At 42.9% G+C, this 25,267-nt stretch overlaps 1 protein-coding gene across 2 annotated transcripts in view; it reads right to left on the bottom strand.

The window, feature by feature from the left end:
* CTNND2 (catenin delta 2) overlaps positions 1-25,267 on the bottom strand; it is a gene marked incomplete at its 5' end in the record, with an annotated part of 962,722 nt that overhangs the window by 412,574 nt on the left and 524,881 nt on the right. For both annotated transcript variants that reach the window (XM_081231805.1, XM_081231804.1), the window contains one exon: positions 16,682-17,255. In XM_081231805.1, coding sequence (XP_081087931.1) covers positions 16,682-17,255 — 574 coding nt within the window. The remainder of the gene's footprint in view (positions 1-16,681; positions 17,256-25,267) is intronic.

Consider the following 25,267-nt stretch of genomic DNA (forward strand, 5'->3'; position numbering starts at 1 on the left):
ACAAAGCGAAAGAGAGGCATGGACATATATACACTACCAAACGTAAGGTAGATAGATAGTGGGAAGCAGCCGCAGAGCACAGGGAGATCAGCTCGGTGCTTTGTGACCGCCTGGAGGGGTGGGATGGGGAGGGTGGGAGGGAGGGAGATGCATGAGGGAAGGGATGTGGGAAGAGATGTATATGTATGACTGATTCACTTTGTTATAAAGCAGAAACTAATTAAAAAATTAAAAAAAAAAAACTTAAGAGATTTAACTGTGAAATAGTATAAATGGAAAAAACCTGATAATTTTGTGAAGTATTATTGGAAAATGTAAATTTTAAGGTTTTATTTTTCCTTAAAATATTAATGTTGCTTTTTAATGGATAATTGTAAAGAATGAAGGAATGAATGAAGTTCAAAGGGAAAGAAATATTGAAATAACCAAGAGAAGGTGGAATCCTTTTTAGAAAGGGATATGGCATAAATTAAACCTGCTGAGCAAAGATAACAAACATCTGCTGATCCAGAAGGAAGCCAGTGACAAACCTGTAGGGAGTTCTTGACACGGAAAATAATTAAGAAGCTGAAAGGGTAAAGTATCCTCACTGCCTTGCTTGTCTCACGCCTCCACCCCACAGAGAGAGAATCCAACAGGCTCTGTTCCATTTGACCAGCAATAGCAAACACTTCTAGACTGATGTGCAAATAAATTTCTACTTGCTAGATTTTACATAGAGCGTTTACCTGTGCCAGTTAATCCATATTGATTGATACGTTCACTCATTTAACACATATTTACTGAGTGAGCAACTTCTAGGAGTTTTCGACACTATGATGCTTAAGACACAAAAGGTCCCTGGCCTTGAAAATAAGTCAGTCATCACATTTAGAGATAAAGGTACTGAAGGAAAATAAAGTAGGGTGGGGAGGGTAGATAGTGTCAGTGGGTATACTGTTTTCATATGGTGGTCAAGAAAGTTCTTTATGAGGATGTGACATTTCAGCAGAAGACTACTTAAGGGAGCCGTGCTGGAGGAAGATCCATGTGTTTCTCAGATAGAGGGGACCAGAAGTGAGAGCAAAGGCTCTCTGTCGGAGAGTCAATTCAGAATACTTACAGAAGTGATTTTATTATCTATTTAATCCATATTGTCTTTTAAAAGAAATGCCAGTTAGTATACGAACCCTTTATAAGTTCATACCACAACTGATTATAAAAACTGAACAGATATTTTTTAACTCACAATTTCACAATCACAGTAACCACATTTTCAGCAAAAGGATTTGAAATATTCAACAGGAGATCACACATAAGGAACTCATGAGAACTGCATGACCAAAGATTCAGCTCAAATACATATATATATATATGTGTGTGTGTGTGTGTATGTATGCACACACATACATACATATATATACACACACATACATACATATATATATTTGCATTTGAATTTTCACTCCTTAGAATATGATTAGTTCTCAAATCTTCATTTCTTCCTTGCAGAATCATCTGCGAGACTTTGAAACACTGATTCCCGAACACAACCCCCAAAAGATTCTAACTCAGTCCATCTAAGAGTGAAGCAGCGAGGTGCATTTAATGGGCACCCCATGCCTCATCACTCTACTACAGGAATCACCCTGACAGCCTCCCTGTCCCAGATAAATCAAAGAGAGAGGAGACAGGCATATCTGAAAGAAATCAGTATCTAATGTGTTACAACCCTCAATTTACCATTTCTTGCTTTCTTCAAATAATATCATTTACTACCACATTACGCCAATTACTTTACTGAGCAGAACGAAACAAATTCATTCTGTTTTTCACTGGGACCCATTCACATTCTCTTATTTCTATACTATACGATTTCTGGCTCTCTCATTCAATGTGAATTCACTTGCTTTTGCAAAGAAACAATGTTTGCAGTGTTTCCAAATGAAACAATGTTTCATTTGGAAATATCAATATTAGGTTCTTAAGGACACACTGCCATTGACCTGTTCACTTCAAATTTGGGAGCCAGTTTCACATACTCATTTGCAAATAAATGGAAGGAGGAAAAGAAGGGCCTAAATGACATACCGGTCAGTGGACCAGAGCAAGCTGACTCGATGAGTTTGTGCCCTGGTGGCAGAGCTGAGTGCTTTCATTTCTGAGATAAAGAGTTGTCTTCAGAAGAAGAGCTATAACCTTCTTGTGCTATGAAGTAAAGTTCAAAGTAAAATCTAAGAATTCAGGGTTTAAAAAACAATTCTGTGTGCAATCAGTTCATGCATTGCTATTTATTAGTGAAACCATATCTTTGAGGGGCAAAATAGGACTTTTATAGAGACACATAGAGCCTGGAATAAAAGCAGATTTCCCCTTGCAAATCCCCACTGCACCTCTTCCTTGCTGAATGCTCTGATTTCAGGGTATGTTCCCTGCAGATACGTTGGCATCACTAGGCGACGTGGCCAAACAGCATGGCCTGTGTAGGCAGAATGCCTTCCCTCTGTGAGAGTTTATGGCTTTGAACTAGTTATTTTGTGGACTTTGAACTTCTTAAAAAGTCTGGCTTGATATTTGTTATCATTAAACTCCTGGGAGAAAAATGACCTCAGCAAAAGCACTTTCAGAAATACAAAAGGTCACATAATTTTGGTTAACTTTTTAATATCATAAATGGGTTCTAAGTAAATTGCCAGGAGATGCAAATATTACACCTTAGATGTAAGAAATTCTCACCATGATACTTACTTGATTTATTCTTGATTTTTGCTTTTTGATACAAATCAAAATTACAAAATCTACTTCTTACACCTATGCCAATTCACATATTAATTTCAGTATTTAAAGGACCTCAAATATTTCCTGTATATCTTGAGTCAAGTCCATGCACTAAATTTCATTTGCAAATGATCATCATTCATTGAACTAGTTTGACATCTTATCTCATATTGTTATAAATGTTAAAATATATGGACACATTTCCTACACTATAGGCTATGAGCATATTTGTTTGGAAGGGAGATTATTAATTCATTTGTATTCAGTGGTAAAATTGTACTGAAGCTTAATAATTTCAATGTAACAAACAGGCTATCTGATGATATAAAATGATTCTATAATGTCTGTTTTGGAAAGCAAAAAATTTCCTCCTGTTTCATCTTTTTCATAAATCCTAGATTTTTCCTATATTTTGTCAACGTAATACAGCTCTGCTGCTATCACGAAGAACTTGAACACTCACATAGTCTCTGACAATGCATAAATGCAGAAGCATTTGCTTCTGTAATTTTCTTGATTAAGTTTCCAGTGCAACTTATTGTAATCACGACACTTTACCTCATCTTTTACCAAACGAATACTGTCATCTATTGGGGCTCAAATACTTTCCAGTGAGAATAATTTAAAGGCCAAAATCCCTGGTCAGGATGCAGCAGTAAGTGTGTCCCTGTGATCTTGTCCCCTTGTCTTTCCTCCCTAACCACAAGCATTTCTTCCCAAGCTGTTAGAAACATAGGCTTCTTTTGTTCAATTCCTTTTGTGACAGGCAGGAATGCACAAAGTGAAGAGACAGTGGTAATGAAGCATGACTAATGTGGAGTCTGACATCTTTGCATTCTTAGGATGGACGATTTCCATTTTTATTTTCAGTCCAGGGTCATGTGGTTCTCTGTCCACACTGAACTGGATGATGTTCTGTGTCAACTGAAACATAGCTCCAAGTAAAGAGCCTGTGGAAACCTACTTGTCTAAGACGGTACTAGTACTAGTGAAACACACAAGATAGACAGTGGTGGTTTGGCGCCCGTCTGTTTTTGGTTTCTTATCTCAGGGTAGGTAGAGAGTAGCTCTGAGTGGACTAGCTGTGTGTTTCAGTATTTCTCAAAATGTCACGGGCATATGAGTCCCCTGATTAAAATTCAGGTTCTGACTCAACAGGTTTGGGGAAGGGCCTGAGGTCCTGCATTTTTAACAAGGTCTTGGGCAATTTGGGTGTTGCTGGTCCACAGCTCACCCTTTGAGAAGCCAGGACTTACTGATTTAGCTATGGGTGTATACCTTGGTTGCTAGACGCTTCCAACTTTGGCATCCTTCTGGAGCCCTGGAGATAGTCTCACATCCACAAAGATACTCTTCTTCATCAACAAGGTGGATAAAACTCAACGAGTGTCATTTTATCTCTCCACAGATGCTTCTCAATACCCCATCAGTGCAACGTTCCAACAGTACCTCTGCAGTCTGGCTCCCAGACCCAATCGCTAGGGACAATTAAGAATCTTTCCAAGAAAAGAATCCAGGACAAGGTGCTCCTGACCCATCTTTTTTGTTATATCAAGATGCAAAGACAGACTTCGGCTGGGAGGGATGGGAAATCTTCATTCTGCTTTCCAAAGAACTAACTGCTGTGGGGACTAAAGCTCAGTTTTCATTTTTGTGCATGTGGTTTCTGCCCATCAAAGGGCACAGAGGAAATTCTCAATGTATGGATAAGGAGGAGGGTTGTATCAGGCAAAAGTAAGCTAAGGTATGCAATTTCCTTCATAAATTGCTATAAATATTTTGAAAAATATCTGAACTAAGATGTTCTGCATCTCAGCATCTTAAACAGAGGCCTTTTACTCAGATTGTACTAGATATACCATAGGTAGATGTATACATTCCTTTTCAAAAATTTGATATTTAGCTGATAAAATGCAAACTTCAAATGTATTCTCCCTGTATCATTTTTATACTGCTTTCTATGTTTCACCAATACCCACGGAACAGCGTTAGTGATAATTCCAGAAGCGAAAGACACCATTAACTCTCAACATAATTTTGGGGGGAAAAATGGCAAATAAGCTGTTTCAAAGATTAGTCATTCTCTATATTTACATTTTATAATTTCTGTATATCAACACTTTTATTAAAGTTTTATTACTTTACTCAACATAATACTTGGCATACAAAAAAAAGAGTTTGAGAGGAGAGGAATTATGCTGTGTAATAAACAGTTCCGAGGACTAAAATTCTTCCTTGATTCTTTTCCGGTAAAAGCTTTAATATGTGTATGTGTGTGTTTTAGAATCCAGTTAGTCACTGAATTACACATGAATAATTACTATTTGAATACGTTATATTAAAACATTAACTCCCTAATAAATGCATGATTGATGAGGCCTATTAATTCTCCCACCCATTTTTTTTGGTCTGTTATGTTATCCAAAGAAGTTACTACTAACCACCAATTGCTGTGGTACAGCAGTGATGTTACCAGTGCTTTTCCTAGTACAGAAATTTGTATTGATTCTTCCAGCACTGAACAAATGCTACATATGCTAGAACACTGTCAACGTGAAGGGTCTGCTTGTGGCAGTGTCAACCACAATCAGCTACTGACTCAGCCACAGAAGGGACTGTGGCATGATCTGATTCTAACCAGCTGAGCTTATGACCTAAATGAATACATGTGTGCACGCACGCATGCACATATGTGTGCACTTATCTCCTAGGGGAGGTTTTGACCCCTTTCACATGTTGCCAGTCCATTCAAGGAGAGCTAGGGTTGAAGCCAGAAACACCAAGGAATGCAGGCAGGTATCATTCCAGATCAGGACGGGCTCCCCCTCTTTAATAGCATGGCACCCGTGGGCCCAGTCACCATCCAGGAAGCCAGACAGGAAAAATCAATGCTATCAAGTATGTGTGAAGATATTTACAAGCAAATAGAAATTTGAAGCGCTGCTCAAGTCCACTGGGTCAAGACCATTAATGGTTTTCTTTGGTTCCTTTGTTGCCAAGTCTCTACCTGCAGGTTCCTGGGCAGGTCCTTAGCACATACAGACACCACAGAATAAGCAGTCTGTTTTATGATCGCTTTCGTCTCTGGAGTTACACACAGGCAGCTGCTAGCTCTCCAGGTGAGCCTATGACATTCCACGGACTGCTGTCTGGGCGTCTGTTAATACTGTGATACCTAAGGACATAGGAAGCCACTTTCCAAAGCGCTGGGAAACTCAGAGGTGAGAGGACAGGCATTTTACCCTTCAGATTTTTAATACCCATTGAGCCAAGGTTTTCTGTTAGGTGTTGGTAATTTTTTCATATTTCACTCACTTTGGGGAGAACCTGGTATCTCTTTGTGTTCATGCTTCGCTTTGTACTAAGGATGATTTCCAGTTATCAATGGGATGTAACACTTTCACCAACTAGCTAGCTTTATAATAGCTAGTTGAAGACATTTGTTGAATATCTACTAGATGAGACATGGTGAGGAGTTCTGAAATACGCAGAAGGCTCAGCTGCCCTCAGGGAGCCCATAAACCCACGTATTTAAATGCTCTGCCTGTTCTGATTGCAGGAAAATTCAGGATACTTTCTCCTTTGTAGCAAAGTCAGTGCTTTTGTAATACACAGCACAAAAAATACATACATCGATCAATAGATCTGCTTGAGATTAGCCTGTAGACATTGTAGGTATTTCACTTTAGTTATCCCATGGCAACTGCAAAGTCTTATCCATATATAAAACTACCCCCCCATGTACATATATACACACACATATATGGGTATGTATATATACATACACATGGGTGTGTGCATAGTGATTTTTGCCGTACATTTAGAATACAGATAATAAGCAGAAATATGTATTATACATAACATATATATTATGTATAACATGGACTAAATATATGACAAATTTTTTAAAATTACAAAATGCAATTGACACAACATTGTAAGTCAACTGTATTTCAATAAAATAAATTTTTAAAAAGTATAAAATGCACTTTGGTTAAATATTGTGGTGGGAGGGATTTGGATGCAGGCTTGGTTGCAAATGAACTCCATTTTGAGAGATTTTGAGTTATTAATTATCGAAGGTTATTTTCACAGCTACTAAAACTATTGGTCTCTCCATAATCCCTCTTGCTTAGATAAAAAGAAAAAAATGTTTAAAAGAAGCCTCACACTTATTAAGGCAGAGATATTGGTTAACTAGGATCATTGATACTTAAAGTGAGTGGCTACCACAGACACCCCTTTGCCCAAATTAACCCACACCGGTGACCTAAAATGTGTAAGCACTGCCGAGGAACCAAGGCATATTTTACCATCGATGTCCCATTGGCCCTAAGTTCAGAGGCACGGAGTCTGAAGAGTGGAAGAAACTCACATCATGGGGTCAGATACAAGCTAGGCTTTCTCATTGTTGGGTGCTGGGGACCCCCTAGAAAGCCACAGTCCAGGTGACCAACCAAGGCAGGACTGCGTGTGTCTGCGTGTCTCTTTCTTCCCATCCTATCACTTCCTTCTCTGATTCGACATTATACCTAAAAGCATTTTGCCAGCAGACTCCTATTTCTACCAGCTGTCCATGTGATCTGCAGCTCTGAAGAAATAGGACGGGTTTCTAGACTTCAGGACCAGAGAAACATCTGGCTGAACATTACCTGGCCTGTTTCTCAATGAGGGAAAAGGGGATTGTCCTGAGAGTTGGCTCATTTCTGGGGCCGGAGAACTTGTCCCTTTTTTGTTTGTTTGTTTGTTTGTTTTTCTTTAAAGTTTTATTGGAGTAGAGTTGATTTACAATGTTGTGTTAGTTTCTGCTGTACAGGAAAGTGAATCAGTTATACATATACATACATCCATTCTTTTTTAGATTCTTTTCCCATATAGGTCATTACAGAGTATTAAGAAGAGTTCCCTGTGCTCTACAGTAGGTCCTTATTTTTATCTCTCTCTCTCTCTTTCTCTCTCTCTCTCTCTCTTTCTTTCTATCAATCTATCCATCCATCCATCCATCCATTTTTGGCCTCACCGCGCAGCATCGGGTCCTTATCTATCTATCTATCTATCCATCATCCATCTAACCATCCATCCACCCATCCATCCATCCATCCATCCATCCATCCATTTTTGGCCTCACCTTGCAGCATCAGGTCCTTATTTTAATCCGTTCCTCTTCAAACCCCTCACACCCTCATCTTGCCTCCATGTCCATCATCTCAAATAGTCATTCCCATATTCCTGGGATCCTAATCCCAAGTGAAAAGAAGCTTACAAGGTGTTCTGGTGAAATTATTCTTTCAAAAATATCTCATGGACCCTTATTAAAAAAAAAAAGTGGGATAAAAGTCTCTATTCAGAAAAAAAACATCCCTAGCTCCCCCATGCTTCCTGAATGTGGTCAGACCTCCTTAGAGCCAAGCTCAGGAGAGCAGACCTCAGACCACGTGTGGCTTTGACCTCACGTACATCCCCGGTGCCTGCCCTAAGCTCTACCTTAAACCTGCATGGACTCAGGGCACGACTGGAAACTTACGCATAACCGATATGTAGCCCATCCCTCCCTAGCTATACCTCGTTCTCTTACTTGACTGAACCTGTCCAGTTGCACTGCGTTAAGCTCCCCCTCAAATGCTGCCTTCTTCAAGAGCCTGTTCCTGATCCTCCTACCTGGATGTGCCTCTCCCTCCACGGATGCCCCCAGCCTTTGGTCCTCTCTCACAGCTCTTGGTATCACAAGATACTTCTGAACCGATGTCACTCCTACTCCCTTCCAGTCAAGGGAGACCCCCGGAGTCATGACTTTCATTGTATGTATTTGTGAATGCCCAGTAGAGCCGGGCTGATATCATGATTCTCCATAGTAACAATAGTTATTTATTGGGCCCTTTTAACGTGCAGACATGCTAATAAACAACTGATAGGCATGATCTCAATCTCATATGATCTTTGTAATGACTCTGTATAATTGCTGCAGTATTGTTATCCCCACAATAGGATATGCAAACAATCTCAGAGAAGCCCCATTTTGTTCCCCAAACAGGCTAAGCATGATTTCACCTCAGGACCCTCGCACTGGCTATTCCCTCTCCCTGGTACATCCTTCCCCAGGTCCATGTGCAATGGCTCCTGGCTTCAGGTGTTTGCTCAGTGGACACCTTATCGTGGAGAGCTTGGCCACCCTGCCCTAGAACATCTCTAATTCTCTTAGTCTTTCTCCACCTGGCTCTTCTCACCATCTAATATCCTATCAGCATCAGACCATTACCTCTAAGAGGACCGGGGCTTTGGCCTCTGTTGTTCACAGGTGTGTGTCCAGCACCTAGAAGAGTGGCTGGCACAAACAGGTGCTCAGTAAAGACTTGTTGAACCAAACCCAACTACCCAAGGTCATGGAGCTGGTAATGGATCCAAGATATGCACCCATGTCTGTCTAGCCCCTCAATCCATGCTGTGAATCACTGCATCCTGTATTTGTGTAACTCAACAGAATGCAATGATTTCTTCTACAACTGCAAGTAAATTCACTACTCTTACTCATGCTTCTACTTGCTCTGTCATCAATATTAAAATGCCTCAGACTCCTTTGGAATTTACCCAACATTCCATTCCTGACTGCCAACATTCATGTGTTGAGTCTCACCTTTCCACTCCCCAGGGATTTCTCTTCATCGTCCTTCTGGTCAGTAGACATTGCTTCCCTGGGTACCATGTTTTCCTCTTGTTTTATGCCCTTATTTAGCTAGAATACATCCTCCAATTATGGTAACTTTCTAGGAAAGGGTGCCTAAGAGAGAGATTTCATAAGTACTTGCAAGTCTGAAAATATTTGGTACTCTTTTTATAGATGATGGATAATTTGGCCATGTATAGATTTTAGGTTGAAACTTATTTTCCCTCAGAACTTTGAGAGCAACACCTGAGTGTTCTTTTTCCTCCCGTATCACTACAGCAAGTCAGGTGGCATCTGTTTTATTCCTCTCCCTAGGTTTCAGGGTCTATTTTATGTCGGTGCTGTGAAATTTCATGATGTAGAAGATAAAATATTTTCTATTCCAAGCGTAGGGTATTTCCTATGAAGACACAGGTCCCCCAGCTCTGAGGAATTGTTCTGCATTACTTCATCGATAATTTGCTTCTCTCCATTTTCTTTCTGAGGCTGTAGTAATAGTCAAATCTCCCAGAATTGTCCTTCATGGCTCTTGCTGCATTATTCTCATTTTCTGTCTCTTTCCCTTTATGTTCTCCCTTCCCAGTGATTTCCTTGACTATTTCCCACTCATTCTATCAAATTTTTAATGTGGGTAGTTATATATTTTACAGCCTAAAGAGATTTTCTTGTTCTTTGATCCTTTCACATATCAACACAGTTCTTACTTAATAAATACAAGATCTTCTTAAATCTTTCTCAGTACTGAATCTAAAGTTTTATCTTGTTTCTTTTAATCTCCCCCTTTTCTGTAAATCATCTGTTTCTTCTGAGAGGCAGTTCATTTTTCTGTTTTTTTTTCAATGCCACTAATTCACCCAAATTCCTCAGTAATCCTTGCTAATTTCACACATTTGAGAAGGAGAAACCCAGAGGCAGCATCTTCTGCTATGACATCAACAGAAATGTTTTCCACTCTGCATCCCTGTATTAGAATTTATGATGAGGAGGGTGGGCATATGGGCTGGCAGCCTTCCTGCAGAATGAGAATGTGGGTGGCAGCTCTCAGCCCCCTGCCAGCCCATCACCCCACAAGCCTGTATGCAATGAACTTTATCTAGGCCACTAATAGCCATAAGTGAAGTCTCACTTTCTCAGGCAGTTTGTTCAGTTTTTTTAAGAGATCACACCTGGTCTCCCTGGAGTAAACACTGGCCACAGGGTCGCCATCTTCGTAGGAGGGAGGGGATGCAATGGGAAGAGGGAGCCAGTGTCTCAAGCTCTGGTTTTCAATGAACCCCTCCACCTTGAGTCTCACTTCTCTTCAGCCCCCCAGCCGAACTCTGAAGGTTGAACCTGGCCAAACATTCACACGAGACAGCTAGTCCACCTCCACCATGCTGACATAGCAGATTCTTGAGAGAAACTTCTACATTTTCATTGCTTATCACTCCTATCTACTCTGCTTCCTAGAACATTTTCAATGGCTTGCTTGTTGGTGACACCCACCCGCTGGTCTCTGTGTTCTTGTCTCTTTTGTGACTGCATTCCCCGTTGTAATTCTGTACTCTATTTTTCAGAGGGTCTGAGACTGGGGGAGGCAAATGAGCAGAGAGAGTCATGTTAGCTTAACTGTTGTCCAAGACACACTGTCATTTTTTAAATTTACATGTTCCCCGTTAAATTAAAGCATGATCAAAATCATGTAAGTATCAATAACTTTGGAAAGGCTAGCACAGAAGTCTACATAAAGATGCCACTCTCTTACAAAAGAACAAAAGAGACCTGTTTACCCCATTTTAACTAGCAAGGTCGCCATGTGGTAGGGAGAGAAGGGAAGATATTAATTTCTGTGAATAAACAAAAAAGAAAGGCATCAGGAAAGCCTTTAAGGTCCCTAGCATCCCAAACACTTAGTTCCAGATCCAGCTATTAACTCACAGAAACGGGATATTAAAATGACACGCTGCCTGCTGCTGTCTGACCTGGATGGACAGCAATTGGACAGCAATCAGATACTATGTAAGTTGCAATCAGATGCTGCACAGAGTGACTTTAAAAGGAATGTCTGGGAGTCCCGGGCCCCCAGGCACATGGAGGCTGTTAGACAGGGGTCAGCAAGTACAGAGGAGGTTTGCTGAAGAGATTTTAGTACCTGCTCTCTCTGGAGAGAGAGCCTGGAGAGAGCGGGCTTCCACTCAGATGTGGGTTCCCTGCTGTGAAATGGGATCCCAGAGTTGTAGAGGGTAAATGGCTGGCTGAATAATCACTTTATTGGTGGAAGCTGGAGACAGTCAATGAGTGGGAATTGGCCCATACTCCCCAAGTGCATTGGGGTGCAGGATGACTGAGTGCACAGTGCAAGAGAGAGATCTATTTTACTTTCTGAGCCAGAAGGAGATGCCTGGGCAGGGCCAGGGCTCTGAGAGCATGAGCTTCTGAGGAGGGGGAAGGGGCTGAGAGGCGTGTCCAGCAGGGAAAGCACCGGAGCTTCTGCAGTTGGGGAAGGGTCCCCAGTGAGGTCCAGTTCCAAAGAACACCTGGAAGTTCTAGACAGCCGGCTGTAACCACCTTGGAAAGAAGATGAAAGTGTTGACTGATATCACAGGCTGATCACATTCTAATTAGTAAATCTAAACTGGGATTTTTTATTTCCTTTTTTTACTTGAGGGTGAGCCAGAAGGTTCACAAGAGTTGTTCAAGCATTTGTTCACAGGCAGGGAGAGATCGCCTTCAGGAAATGCAATTTAAAGGGGCTGAGGCAGCCAGGTATCACATTGCATTCCGACCACATCCCAAGTGCTGTGGGATAAACAAACTCGCTCATTACCTGAGGAGACTTCAGGTTTCCTCTGAGAACCTGACAGTGCAGATTGCAAAGATTTTATCTAGGATTAGGCTTTTTTTTTTCTTTTTCTTTTTTATAACAGGTGCACCTGAAAGTATTAACAAATCAGGGAATGAATCAGATCTCCAAATATGTGGAATGTGGGATTTATAGTGTGTGATCCCCTCTAAACATTGAGTTTGATGTCCCTTTGGCAGGGTTACAAGACAGACACGCCTGGACCAAATTCCTCTCCCTATTAGGTCAGCTTTGATTACAATCGTTGGCTAAGAATCTTCATTTAATCCATTTCATTTTTACCTAAAAATAAGCTTCTGATGTTTGACTTAACTTTAATACATATTTACAACTCAGATTTCTATTTTTAACGGGATTAATTTTGCTCTAAACCGGAAAATGAAAGGATTATGTTATCTGCTTTATGAAATTGAACAAAAATTGGTGCTGCTAGTCATATTCAACAGGATGTTGACAAATTTTTGAGATAATTTTGCTTCTAGAAGATCACTGGTCATTTAAAGAAGTTGAAAACGTATACTGTATTTCTACATCTTTGGTGTTTTTTTTCAATAACACTAAATACACTACCTCTATCCATGTATCATGTGTACTGAAGAGTATAGAGATGCTGGATTCAAAGTGATCTAGGTTCACATCGCATCCTTGTCATTTCCAGCCAAAGTATCGATAACTTTGGGCAAGGGACTTATAATTGATAATAAGCCTCAGTTTTCAAATCTGCAGAATGGGGGTAAGAATCACACCTACCTCATTAAGTTTTTGTTAGAAACTACATGAGACATGCTATTCTATTGGCTTCTAAGAATTGACACTGACCTACACTTCTGGCTTATCTTTTGTTTGGGTTCCCGCTCAGCTCCTAGACCTCTACGTTTGTGGGAGGCATCTGGGCTCAGTCCTTGGACCTCTTCCCTCTAAACTTACTTCCTATGTAGTATCTTCTAAAACTCATGGTTTCAAGTACCATCTACTTGTTGATGACTCCCTAATTTTTATCTCCAGCCTGGGCTTCTCCCCTGAACTCCAACTTGTGTATCCAATAGTCTACTTCACATGTTCCTTTTGTTAGACAGATATCACATGTCCAAATCCATGATCTTAATATATACCAGCACTGCCCCCAAACCAACCAGATCCCTCTGTATCCTGCCTCATCTCAGTCAATGGTGACTCCATTCTACTGGTTGTTGAGTCGGTGGCATCCTTGAGTCCTCTTTCACTTACTGTCATCACCTAGTCCATGAGACAATCTGGTCAGCTCTACCATATATAAATATCTGGGATTACACTACTTTTCATAACCTCCAATGCTACCATGCTGGCCCAAGCCATCACTGCCTCTTGCTTATATTACCGTAATTACCTCCCAACATGTACTCTTGCTCTTGCCCTTGATCCCCTACAGTGTATTCTGTTATAGACTAAGCCACATTGTGTCACTCCTCTGCGCAAATCCTCAACAGCTCCCGGGGAGGGGTACAGCCAGCATCCTGAAATCTTCATCAAGACTGACGATATGAGGCCTTCCAGCCCCACGTTGTTAGTCACTTTGCTGACCTTGTGTCATTTCTTGCCCTCTTTCTCTCTGATGCGCCCTCACTGGTCTTCTTGCTCTTCTGTAATCACATCAGACACACCTCCATTTTCCAGCCTTTGAAACTGCTGTTCCTTCTGGTCAGAACACCATTCCACTGGATATTAACATGGCCAGCAACCTCACTGCTTTCATAATTGACTCAAAAGTTACCATCTAAGTGGAGCTTTCCCTGGCCACTCTGCTAAAAATTCCTGTGACTTTTCTGTTTTCTCCAGCTGGAATGAGGCCAGGGATTTTGGTTGAAATTGATCAATTCTGTATCCCTAGGGTCGAAATCAGTGCCAGTACCTAAGAGGTGCTTAATAAATAATTAAAGGAATGAATGCATCCAGCAGTGAAAGTCTACCCTGTTTTCACACTTCCTAGCTATCAGTGACAAATCTCCAAAATCACAATCCTGAAAATGCAAAAGCTCTTTTTCAGTCTTGACTTTGTGCTTTCAGCGAGCAAACCAGGTGGCTCCAAACTTTACGATGCCTGGAATGGTACCAAGCATACAGATTTAGGTATGGAGGCCAAAAGCTCCAAGATTCCTGATCTCTCACAAAGGTTAGAATCTGTCCCCACACCTTTCCTGGGCCATAGTTTGCTAAATGCTAAATAGGGCCAAGGATCTTATGCAACCCAAGTATTTATGCAGAGTTATAGAATAATTTGGAACTCAAAAACCCACCAGCAGTGATTTGCATGAAAAAAACCTTTAAATGAATATTTAAAAGTATGCATTTGAAACAAAGTAATTCAGACATGAAAAGTGCTCGTTGTAGCTCATAAATCAAGAATCTTCAATGGCACAATGAATTTTTTTCCCACCAGGGAGCAAAAATGAAATCGCGTCAGAGAATTTGAGGAATGGATGGAAATGAAGAGGAAAGTGAAGGCGCATGGGATTGTGTTGAACAACTGAAGTTCTCTTAATTCTGGCCAAAGCCTTCCTACCCACAAACACACACACACACACACACACACACACACGCGCGCACGTGCACATCATATCCTCAGAAACATTCACTCCAGATATTAGAGTATAAGCGATCTTCATGACACATTTACTTTTAAAGCCTCTTCCTACATTCAGTGACATAAGGAGCTGTCAGGCTCTCCCCCCCGATTCACATCCCCCCGCCACCAGACCCACACTCCCTATTTTTACTAAAGTGATAGAGTGGAACATGCCCAAGTTTAGCAAGTATGATCACTGGGATAAATAGCTGCAAGCTAAGACTTCTGGTTTCTTTCCCCAGGTCTGTGCAGGGGATGAAATGGCCTTTAGCAAGTCACCTGGGCCTCTCTGGTGCTGAGCTGCCTCCTCTCTCTGGTGGCTGGGAAGGGGGTCCTGGGGCTTGAGTCTCCCACAAGCTCCCCCAGGTCCCCACTCCTTGCCACGATCTAGTAACTTATTTTACACACTTCTAAAACAAAGTTTCCAAACTTAGATAAAAGAAGATTCCATACAGGTCCCTAGTCCTGTCTTCCAACTAGATGGCCACTCCTGAGTCCCTACATAATAGGTATTTGGATACTGGCACTAGGTTGGCATCAGTGAGTGTCACTTCCAAAATTCTATTACAGAGAGAGAAGGAGTGAGTGAGAGAATAAGCATTCTTAGCAGATTTGGGGGGCAGCGGAATCGCAGCCCGCGTCCTGCTACGCCAGGCCAGTCCACACCAGCAATTACTTGGACATGCCTCTCGCATGCTTCCAAGTTCCTTTTTTTTAATCTTATTTAGCTTCACAGTCATCCATTTATGTCAAGAAGGGAAACATATGAGTGCAGCATGCTACTAGAGTGACACAATTACCAAATACTTTCAAAAGAGGAAAAAAAAATAGACAATAAATCCGGGTTAGTTGTCAGATGTTTTAGGAGACAAAACTTTAGTCGTTCAATCATAGTGTCTCGTTTTAGCTGAACATATGGTGCTACCAGCAGACAATCGCCCGTTCAGCCTGGTCTTTGATGGGCATAACAACCACAGAAATGTCACCTCCTCTGAACTGGCAGAGAAAAGCAGGCTTCATCCCCAAACCCCAGTCCAGCCCAGCTCCCCCGTTCCTTTAATAAGCAGGCAACAAACTCAAGCGACTTCATCACTGGTTACTTTTTCCCCATTGCTGGAATCTATGTAATTTCAATGACAGGTATGGGAGCGTCCTTTCCTTTTCCCAGTGACTAAACTTAGCCAAAATATAATAAATTCAAGCCATCACAAAGTAGTAAAAATTCAAGACAATTAATCATGGGTTACTTTTTCACTACTATTGAAATCTTTGTAAGGTGAATGTCTGCTTTGGGAAAACTCCTTACTTTTTTCTACAACTGAATGTAGATAACTACCTGGGTGATCAGAGAAACAGTGTTATTTTTATTCTCTGCACTCTTTTTCTGGATACGATCAACAGGTCTATGTGATTCTTTATTAAACTCGACTTTAAGGATGGATATCTTCGTCTTCAGATTGGCAGGGGGTGGGAGGGAGAGAGAGGGAGAGGGAGAAGGGGAGAGGGGGACAGAGGGAGAGGGAGAGAGAGACACACACACACAGACAGAGAGAGTGAGAGAACGCTAAGAGTTTGAGAGACTGCATTACTTCCAAACAGAAGCAACCGATAGCTTTGAGTTTAGATGCTACCACAGCCTACCTAGGGACACCCTGGCCTTCCTTTCCTTCAGCGGATGCTCAACACCTGCCCACGGACACGCCCAGCCTGAGTCGGCTCCAGCCCAGCCACCTGCCTGCCTGCCTCCTGCCCGGGGCCCCAGCACGCGCCCAGGCGCCCCCGGGGCCGAGCCGCGGGAGGCGGGCGGCGAGCCCTTTACCTGCCAGGCTGCCCGGCCTCTGGAGGGTGGCCGTGGCATACAGCTCCTGCGTGTGCTTGCCGTACGGCTCAGACGCGTGGACCAGACGCTTGGTGGGCGACAGGGTGGCGTACGTGCCGATGGTGGAGCTCAGCTGGTGGATGGGCGAGGAGGAGAGGGTGGACTGCACGGTGGGGGGCGAGGTCACGCGGATCGGGGACAGGCCGGCCGAGGACACGACGATGTTGATGGGCGAGCTGGTGCTGTAGGACTTGGCCAGGCGGCTGGGCGACTGCTTGGGCGAGGAGCCGCGCGGCGCGGCGTAGGAGGCGCCCTCGGGGGCCGAGCCTCCGCGCTGCAGCTTGGTGGGCGAGCCGCCCTGGGGCGCGGCCAGCGGGGAGCCCCCGCGCGGGGGCGCGGGCAGCGTGGAGCTCGAGTAGTAGAGCGCGGCGGCGGCGGCGGCGGCGGCGGGCGGCGCGTCGGGCAGGTGGAAGGCGCTGCCCAGGCTGGGCGCGAACGGCTCCCGCAGCGGCGGCGGCGGCGGCGGCGGCGCGGGCTCGGGCCCCGCCAGGTGCCCCGCGCGGCTCGTGGTGCCCTGTGCGCGGGAGAGCAGAGAACACGCGCTCTTAGCCAGCGGCAAGCAGAGGGAACCCCCCGCGCGCGCCGCCCGGCCCCGGCGACCCCGGGCGGCGCGGGCGCGCCGGGGCCCCCGAGAAGCAGAACCGCGCGGGGGATGGAGACGCACGCGCCCCTCCGGCCGCTTGGGAGCGGCTCCTGTCCGACCGAAAGGAAAAACAAACAAACAAAAACCGGAGAGCAAAGGGCGGCTGACCAGGGGATGGGGATCCCGTCTGACAAGTGGGACACGTATGCTGCTCACAAATCTCAGAGGTTTCTGGAAAAGCAGAGGCATCGCAATAGTCCCCGAACGCTTTGAAAAGGCCGGCCAGCGGGGCCATCGGGATCTACTTGCAGGCAATCCCGATCTGTTAGTTTTACCGAGAAATTCAGGCGTCCAGCCTTTCCTCCCCCGCCCCTCGCCCCCCACTCGCACGGGCATTTCATTGGATACAGTTTCTACCTCTGAAATTGGCCAAGTTGCCTACTTATCTGGAGAACGTAAGAAATAAGCATACTTCGTGGAGTTTATTCTGTTGCCATTTTCCCGTTGGTTCTTCTTTGTGGATAAGTTAAAAGGAGGGGAAAATATGAAGTCGGAATAAATATGCTTGGGATTTCAGGCTTTAAAAGAAAAAGCATTTCCAGAGGAAGCAGAGCAATTGTAAATGAAAAGACTAAAAAAGCCTCCCTTTTCTAGATTTTAACGCTGGGCTCCAAATCTTTCAGCATCTCTCTCTCTCTCCAGCTCGCTTTTAAGAGCCCCCTGCAGCTGTGTCTTCAAATTGAAAGCCAGTTGCCTCTCGTCTATTTTCAAGAACACAAAAGACAACAAGGGCTGGGGTGGAGCTGGAGAGACAGTTGGAGGGGAAAGCACTTTCCTTGAATCTGGTCCAGAGACAAATTTGCATTCGAATGAAAACACTACATTGTCAACCACTTCTGGGCAGGAGCTCTGGGATCTTCCAGGCTTTCCCGGAGAAGCAGAAAAGTTTTTTGCGAGTAGGCTGGTGTGAAAAGGGGGTAGGGACTGTACACAGAAAAAGAGAAAGTGGGGAGGGCAGGTTCTGAAATTAGGGGTGGGAATTAGGTGGGGAAGAGGACGCGGGTGAGATGCAGGGTAGGGGGAGAGAGAGAGACTGAACAGATGCTCTCCAGTAAGAGTTTCAATTTTGCCTCTCCACTCGCTTTGGAACGGCAATCAGCAAATAACAGACCAGGAACTTCCATCCCACACACAGCGTTCCAGATTTTATCTGGATGTCAGCTTCATGTGAAGATCGGAGGGAGTTAGTCGACCAATATCAAAATCCTCTATTAAGAGTATCCTAGATAGGAAGAGATTCCGTTGAAAGACATTCTGTGGGAGGTGTGTGTGTGTGTATTTATTCATATATGATGTATATATTTTACATATTTGCATACATGGGTATATATATATGTGTGTGTATTCATATATGATGTATATATTTCACATATTTGCATACGTGGGTATATATATATGTGTGTGTATTCATATATGATGCATATATTTCACGTATTTGCATGCATGGGTATATATATATATGTGTGTGTGTATTCATATATGATGTATATATTTCATATATTTGCATATGTGGGTGTGTATATGTATGTATTTATCAATCCACTGACAAAGTTTCTCTCCTTGACCAAACTCTAGTCAGGCTCCTCTGAACTCCCTTCTCAACATGGCTCTGCACTGTCCAGTTTTAGCAAGAATACTCCACTCTCAGTGTCTGGTCACCCTCCATACCTGTTCCAGTTCCTCATTCTCCACCATCTCCCAGGCAGTGTCGCATCACTCTGGCCTGCCTTCAGCAAGAATCCTGTTAGGTCTGTTTAGCCAGAATCTCCCCCCAGCTCTGACATTTCCTCTTAGTGATTTTCCACCCACTGACCCCCAACCTACTCCTTGGCTAAACATTCCTCCTTTTCCTTGTTGTTTTCAAAATTGAGCCCAGTTCTATACTGAGGTCTCTCTTCCCCTAGTGCAATACTTAAATTCTTTTCTGAATCGAAACGGTATTTACTGCTTTAACTACTATCCAGTTCTGGTTTTTCTTTTTTTTTTTTTTTTTTTTTTTTTGCAGTATGCGGGCCTCTCACTGTTGTGGCCTCTCCCGTTGCGGAGCACAGGCTCCAGACACGCAGGCTCAGCGGCCATGGCTCACAGGCCCAGCCGCTCCGAGGCATGTGGGATCTTCCCGGACCGGGGCACGAACCCGTGTCCCCTGCATCGGCAGGCGGACTCTCAACCACTGCGCCACCAGGGAAGCCCTGGTTTTTCTTTAGCATCACAAAGCAATTATTTTGAGTCCAACAGTAGGAGTGGAAGTAAAATGTAAGCTCCATGATTTTGCTCAGTAACGCACCTCCAGCAACGAGAACAAGAAGGATTCATAGCAGAGATACCACGGATGTTTGTGGAATCAGTGAAGGAATGGTTCATAAAACTGGTCCCGAGCCTTTGGCCTGAGGGTTTCTATGGTGGAGAAGCTCTGCAGAGCTGGTGCGCTCACCTGGACCCCAGAGATATAGTCTAGTATCATCCAGAGTCATGGGTGGGGAGAAGAGCTGCTTACATCTAATTGTGCTTCCCTCCCAGTAGAAGTTCTGAGCATGAAATGTATAGCCTGGGCTTCTCAAACCTGGCTGCATGTTATAATTGCCAGGGGAACTTTTGAAAAAAAAATCTCAGTACCCAGGTTGTATCCACTAGCCATTTAATTCAGGATGTCTGGAGGGGGGACCCAAACATCAGGCTTTGGGGAAGCTCACCAGGTGATTCTAATGTACAATCGAATATAAGAACAAGTCATCCCTCGAGCAGTGGTTTTCCAAGTGTGGTCCCCATTCCATCAGCCAGCATTAGAAGTAGCATCAGCATCACCCCACCTTTACTGAGTGGGAAACTCTGGGGGAGGGGCCCAGGGATCTGTGTTTTATCATGTTCTCAAGGTGATGATGATGCTTGTTTAAAGTTTGCAAGCCTCTGATCTAGAAGCGATTCTGATTCAGGGCTCTGAAGTGGGCCTGAGGGTCTGCATTGCTAACAATCTCCTGGAAGACGCTCCTGGTCTGAGAACAACTGCAAAGGTGCAGATAGAGACTGTCTTTCTTCACTTTTCTTTGGAAGCTCTCCTGGGGCCTGAGCAACATTCCACTGTGTAGAACTCAGCTTTCAAGTGACAGAAAAGCCTCCAACAGGAATTTCTGGAAATCCTTCCCACAGGAACATGAGGAGGAGAAAGAACCCCAGAGGGTCTAAGGAGAGTTCCCTGCTTACAACAGGACAAATACTTTTTGGTATGTCTTGGATATATAATATTAATAACCCTATGTGACATCAAATATCTTATTCCCTAGTAGCATAGTTTTCAATAAAATAAATACTAAAGTACCCTAATATAAATTAAAACAACATCATGTAACATTCTAGTCTTTAAGTATTAGAATAACATGGATCCTAGGGAAACCTTGAATAAATTTTGCAGATAACTTATTTTCCCTTTAATATCTTGGAATTTCCAATTGGAGAAGTGCTAACTCTGCTGAATATTATTCATAAGGATTTTTAAATGGCCCCCAAATCTATAAAAGTTTTCAGAACCGCCAAACTATTTCCAGGTATTTTGACAGGCTATAGCAACCAATTAAAAAACCTTTTAAAATACGGTAGGATCTTGGTGAAATGTTGCCAGTAACTTTTTTACAAGAAAAAAAGAAAAACATAAACAATAAAATTGTATATGCATTTTAAGATGGGTATTGTCTATGTTGGAAATGTTCTATATCTGTACTGTCCAATATGGTAGCCACTAGACACATGGGCCCTAGACACATGCACTGGATTTTAATTTGAATTAATTTGAATTTAATTTGAATTAATTTGAATTTAAACTGTCGAATGTATCTAGTGCCTACCTTCCTGGACTGCACAGTTAGGTAAGCCCTTCTGCAGTTTTTAATAAATAATCTGGGGGCATTATACTCCATTCCAATAGTCTACAGAATAAGAAGTACCTAAGAATGGTCCTTGGCTAAACAGAAACATCTATTTTTAGCATCAATTGAACACAGAGTAATCTTTGGGGAGCTTATCTCCACTCTTGTGTTTATGTTTTGTTCCATTATGTAATTTCATTTAGCAACTCTTAGGGATACATTTCAAGACAGCTGCATGATTCATAGGATGGTTTATTATGACCTAGGTCATTGGATTAAAGATAATATAAGCACATTTCAACACACATAGAATTTCATCTACTTTACTGTCATGGAAGCTCAATTCTACCTTAAACATATGTTAGAACTATAAATAAAGCTGTAAATCCAATGTTAAAGTTCCAAAACTTAACTTTTTTTTAAACTAATGACTACTACATCCTACTATTTGAAAATGTGTGTGTACAAGTGATCAGCATTGAAAATTTTTTTTTCCTGATAATGATAAATAAAAGATAAATGATGATATAAGATTTTTTGGAAACATTTGGAGAACATGGAGCCCCAATACTGTCCTGGATCACACAGTATGGGCTATTGACCAGGACAATTCCTACTGGGGCTGTCATTCCCAGCTCTTTGAGTCAGTCTCAAACCAAAGGACTACTTTAATTGTCTTTCCCACCCCTCCAAAGTGCGGAACCCATCTATATGAAATTGACAAGGAAGCAGATCATTATTAAGTAGATGCTCTGATTAAAGCGTTTCCAGTAGGCAGAATCTGGTGCACATTATCTTGACATTATTTTGGAGATGTAAAATTGCTATATTTTTGTTGTTACAGAATAATATCTGGCTCACAATTACATTGTTTGTTTTGTTTTATTTTGTTTTTTTATTGGGAAGTTCCAACCCCCAAAATTTGGGTCTCTTGGACCAGAACATGGCATTAGGCCTGAATACTCAGCATAGTTGTTTCCTGACCTTTTCAGGTTATATCTTCTGTAAAGAGGGTAGAGACAGCATAAGGGTGACAAGGGGGAAAAATTCTTCAAACTTGGAAACTTATTTAAACCTCACTCTCGATTTGGCAGCGCAAAAGACCCAAACAAAAACCCAATGCTTACAGCCAGTTAACAAGGGACTTGACAGCCTGAACTCTCTAAGGAATCGTGACTTCAGATCATGAGTTAGCACTGTCACCGAGCACAGCCACATTTTACGGAGCAGACCCATGATTTACAAGCAGTCCTTGTGAAGATGCATTTAGACGTGCCAAGTTTCCTGGAATTGTCAGTGAGGCCCCTAACTCTGGGTCAGGAGGAATATCTGCCCAGAATGCTGCGCAGCCGGGCCAGCAATGTCAGGAATGGGAAGCTGGAGCCTGCGTTTTGTGGCCTCCCAGATGGGAGCCTAATGACTTGGGATCAGCAGTCTGCTCCCCCAGCAGCTGTGTTCATCGCCTTTCATTTTCCTGGCATCACTCATCTCATGGTTTCTCCCTTTTGTAGGTCACCCTGGTTGTAGGGACTGAGGTCACCGCCGGGAATGGTGCCCCTGGGCACAAACGGTGTCACAGAGGCAGAGCTGGAGAGTACGTTTCAAAGGAAGGCAGAGGCATCAGGGCCAGCGCCACAGAAGAGCCCAAACACAGGAATGGAGGGTGGATTTGGTGGGAAGGAGTCTGGCTGGTGTTTGAAGGAAGGCAAATGCAGATAGGGGTAAGTGGCGAGAAAATCATAGCGATGACCAGAGAACATTCTTTCAGTGAGTTAAGAAGCCTGAATAACTTTTGAATACAAACAAAAAAAAAGAGGACTTGGCTTTAAGATGACATCTTTGAAGAAATCCATTGCTAAACCAGAACGATCTGGTAACATGATTTTGTAATATCAGCTATGCGCTGCTGATTAAAAGGTCTGAGAATGTGTTGAACTTTCTAGGGTAAGTTGGCACAGGGTTCTAGGCTTGCACAGGAAGATGGACAGAGCCATCTACTCTCACAACTTGGAAAGAAGAAGAAACCACCAACTCCAAAATGCCAAAGTCTCATTTCGGTGTTATATGAAATGTGCCTGTAATACAATACAATGAAAGTAAAATGAATCTACACCCCCAAGGTAAGTTTTGTGCCCTTGACTCTCTGGGATGAAATCAATTTGCTTGAACACTACTATCATGGCTCCCAAAATCTCAGTAGCTTCTCTTTTGAAATTGTCCTCAGAAGAAAGGCCACTCTCTAAATAATTCCCAAGATAGAAAATCCTGGTTCTGTGAGAAAGATTTGATTTTGGAAATAGCCAAATAAAATCAAGTGCCTTGTCTAGCAATTCCTTTGAGGAGTGCTGCTTTGGGTGAAAACGCATATGAAACATAAAATGAAGAGACAGCTTCTGTGCACAGTTCACACACCATCCCTGAAGTCATCACCACTGAGATGAGGTGAGGAAAGGAAGGCTGGGTTTACCTGGTGGTGAAGTCACACTAACACTGAAAGGTGGTACCCAGAGCAAATTAAACTTAAGTAATAGCAAAATGAAGACACTTGAAAAACACTTCTTCCTCGGAAGAGAACATCTCAATTAAATAAGAGCTGTAATGTTTGAGATAATAATGGGGGCCACCCTTATTGCCTTCTCTTTGCATGAGGGCCCCCAAACTGTGGAGGATCAGGAGGGAGGGATGGAGAGAGAGAGAGAGAAAGAGAGAGAGAGAAATACCTTGCAAACAACATCACCCCTGTCACTGCAGTCAGGCAGAAGGAGAAAGGGGTGGTAGTGGTCCATTGCCCAGGACCCCTAAGTCACTAGTATAAACAGGGTAGTGCAGCCTTTTGCATGCTGGGTACTGGTTTTTCCTTCCCTCTGACATCCCTTTAATAAAAGTATGATTAGGGTCATCATCAATAAATATTCTCAAAAGTATTTCACATGACCATTTCTATGGTCTACCAAGTGGAAAGAAAATAGAGAAGAAAAAACTAAAACAATGACATGAGTGTCATATAAATTTATCTTTAAGAGAGATTTCTTTGATGGCAACTCTTTCCAAAAAAACATGAGCCTTGGCAAAAATACACTCTGTAAAACTTTTACTTCAGCAAGGGGCTCACTTAGTAAAACTTTAATATCCCCAAACTTTTGCTCAGAAGAAATGTTATAGTAAAACACATACACACCCTCCCCACAATGAGAAATGTTTCAGTATTGAAACCAGATTAAATATATTTCTACTGGAAAGAGAAAATGGATAAGATTTTAAAGCAGAGCATTGAGAAAGGATTTCCCACAGGTAATCTTCTGAAACCTATCTTAAAGACAAATAAACTGCCAGTTTCCCACACAGTATACAAAATGACATGATTTCTCCTCTAAATGCAGCATAATATATACATTCTACACTAAAGACATCTCACCAATTTTGTTTTCCAAGTTTTTTAGTGACTTTTCTCTTTACAGGTGCTACCAGCAACAACTTCTTTCCTAGTTCAACAAACTGGAGTGATGTCACACCAGCTCTCTGTATCACTTTTTTTTTTTTTTTTCTTTTTTTTGCTGTATGTGGGCCTCGCACTGTTGTGGCCTCTCCCATTGTGGAGCACAGGCTCCGGACGTGCAGGCTCAGCGGCCATGGCTCACGGGCCCAGCCGCTCTGCGGCATGTGGGATCTTCCCAGACCAGGGCACGAACCCATGTCCCCTGCATCGGCAGGTGGACTCTCAACCACTGCGCCACCAGGGAAGCCCACTGTATCACTTTTTGCATTCAATAATCAAGAAGCAGGTGTTTATTGGGGGACTGCTGCCTCCTTTGAGCCCTGGGGGTCTCTGTGTCCATCCCACCACCATCCAGAGTTCTCCATCCCCTTGACCTTCACATCTGTAAAAGTGCACCAATAAGCAATATTCCAAACTCGTCAGCCTCTGGCAGGAGTGAGCAGATGGTGTGTTTATAATTATAATATAGCACAAATGAGAACTTTTAAGACATAAAAGGCAGTGCAACATTAAATAGACAGGTCAGA

This window comes from Mesoplodon bidens (assembly GCF_964165515.1).
Source record: "Mesoplodon bidens genome assembly, chromosome: 4".
NCBI lineage: Eukaryota > Metazoa > Chordata > Mammalia > Artiodactyla > Ziphiidae > Mesoplodon > Mesoplodon bidens.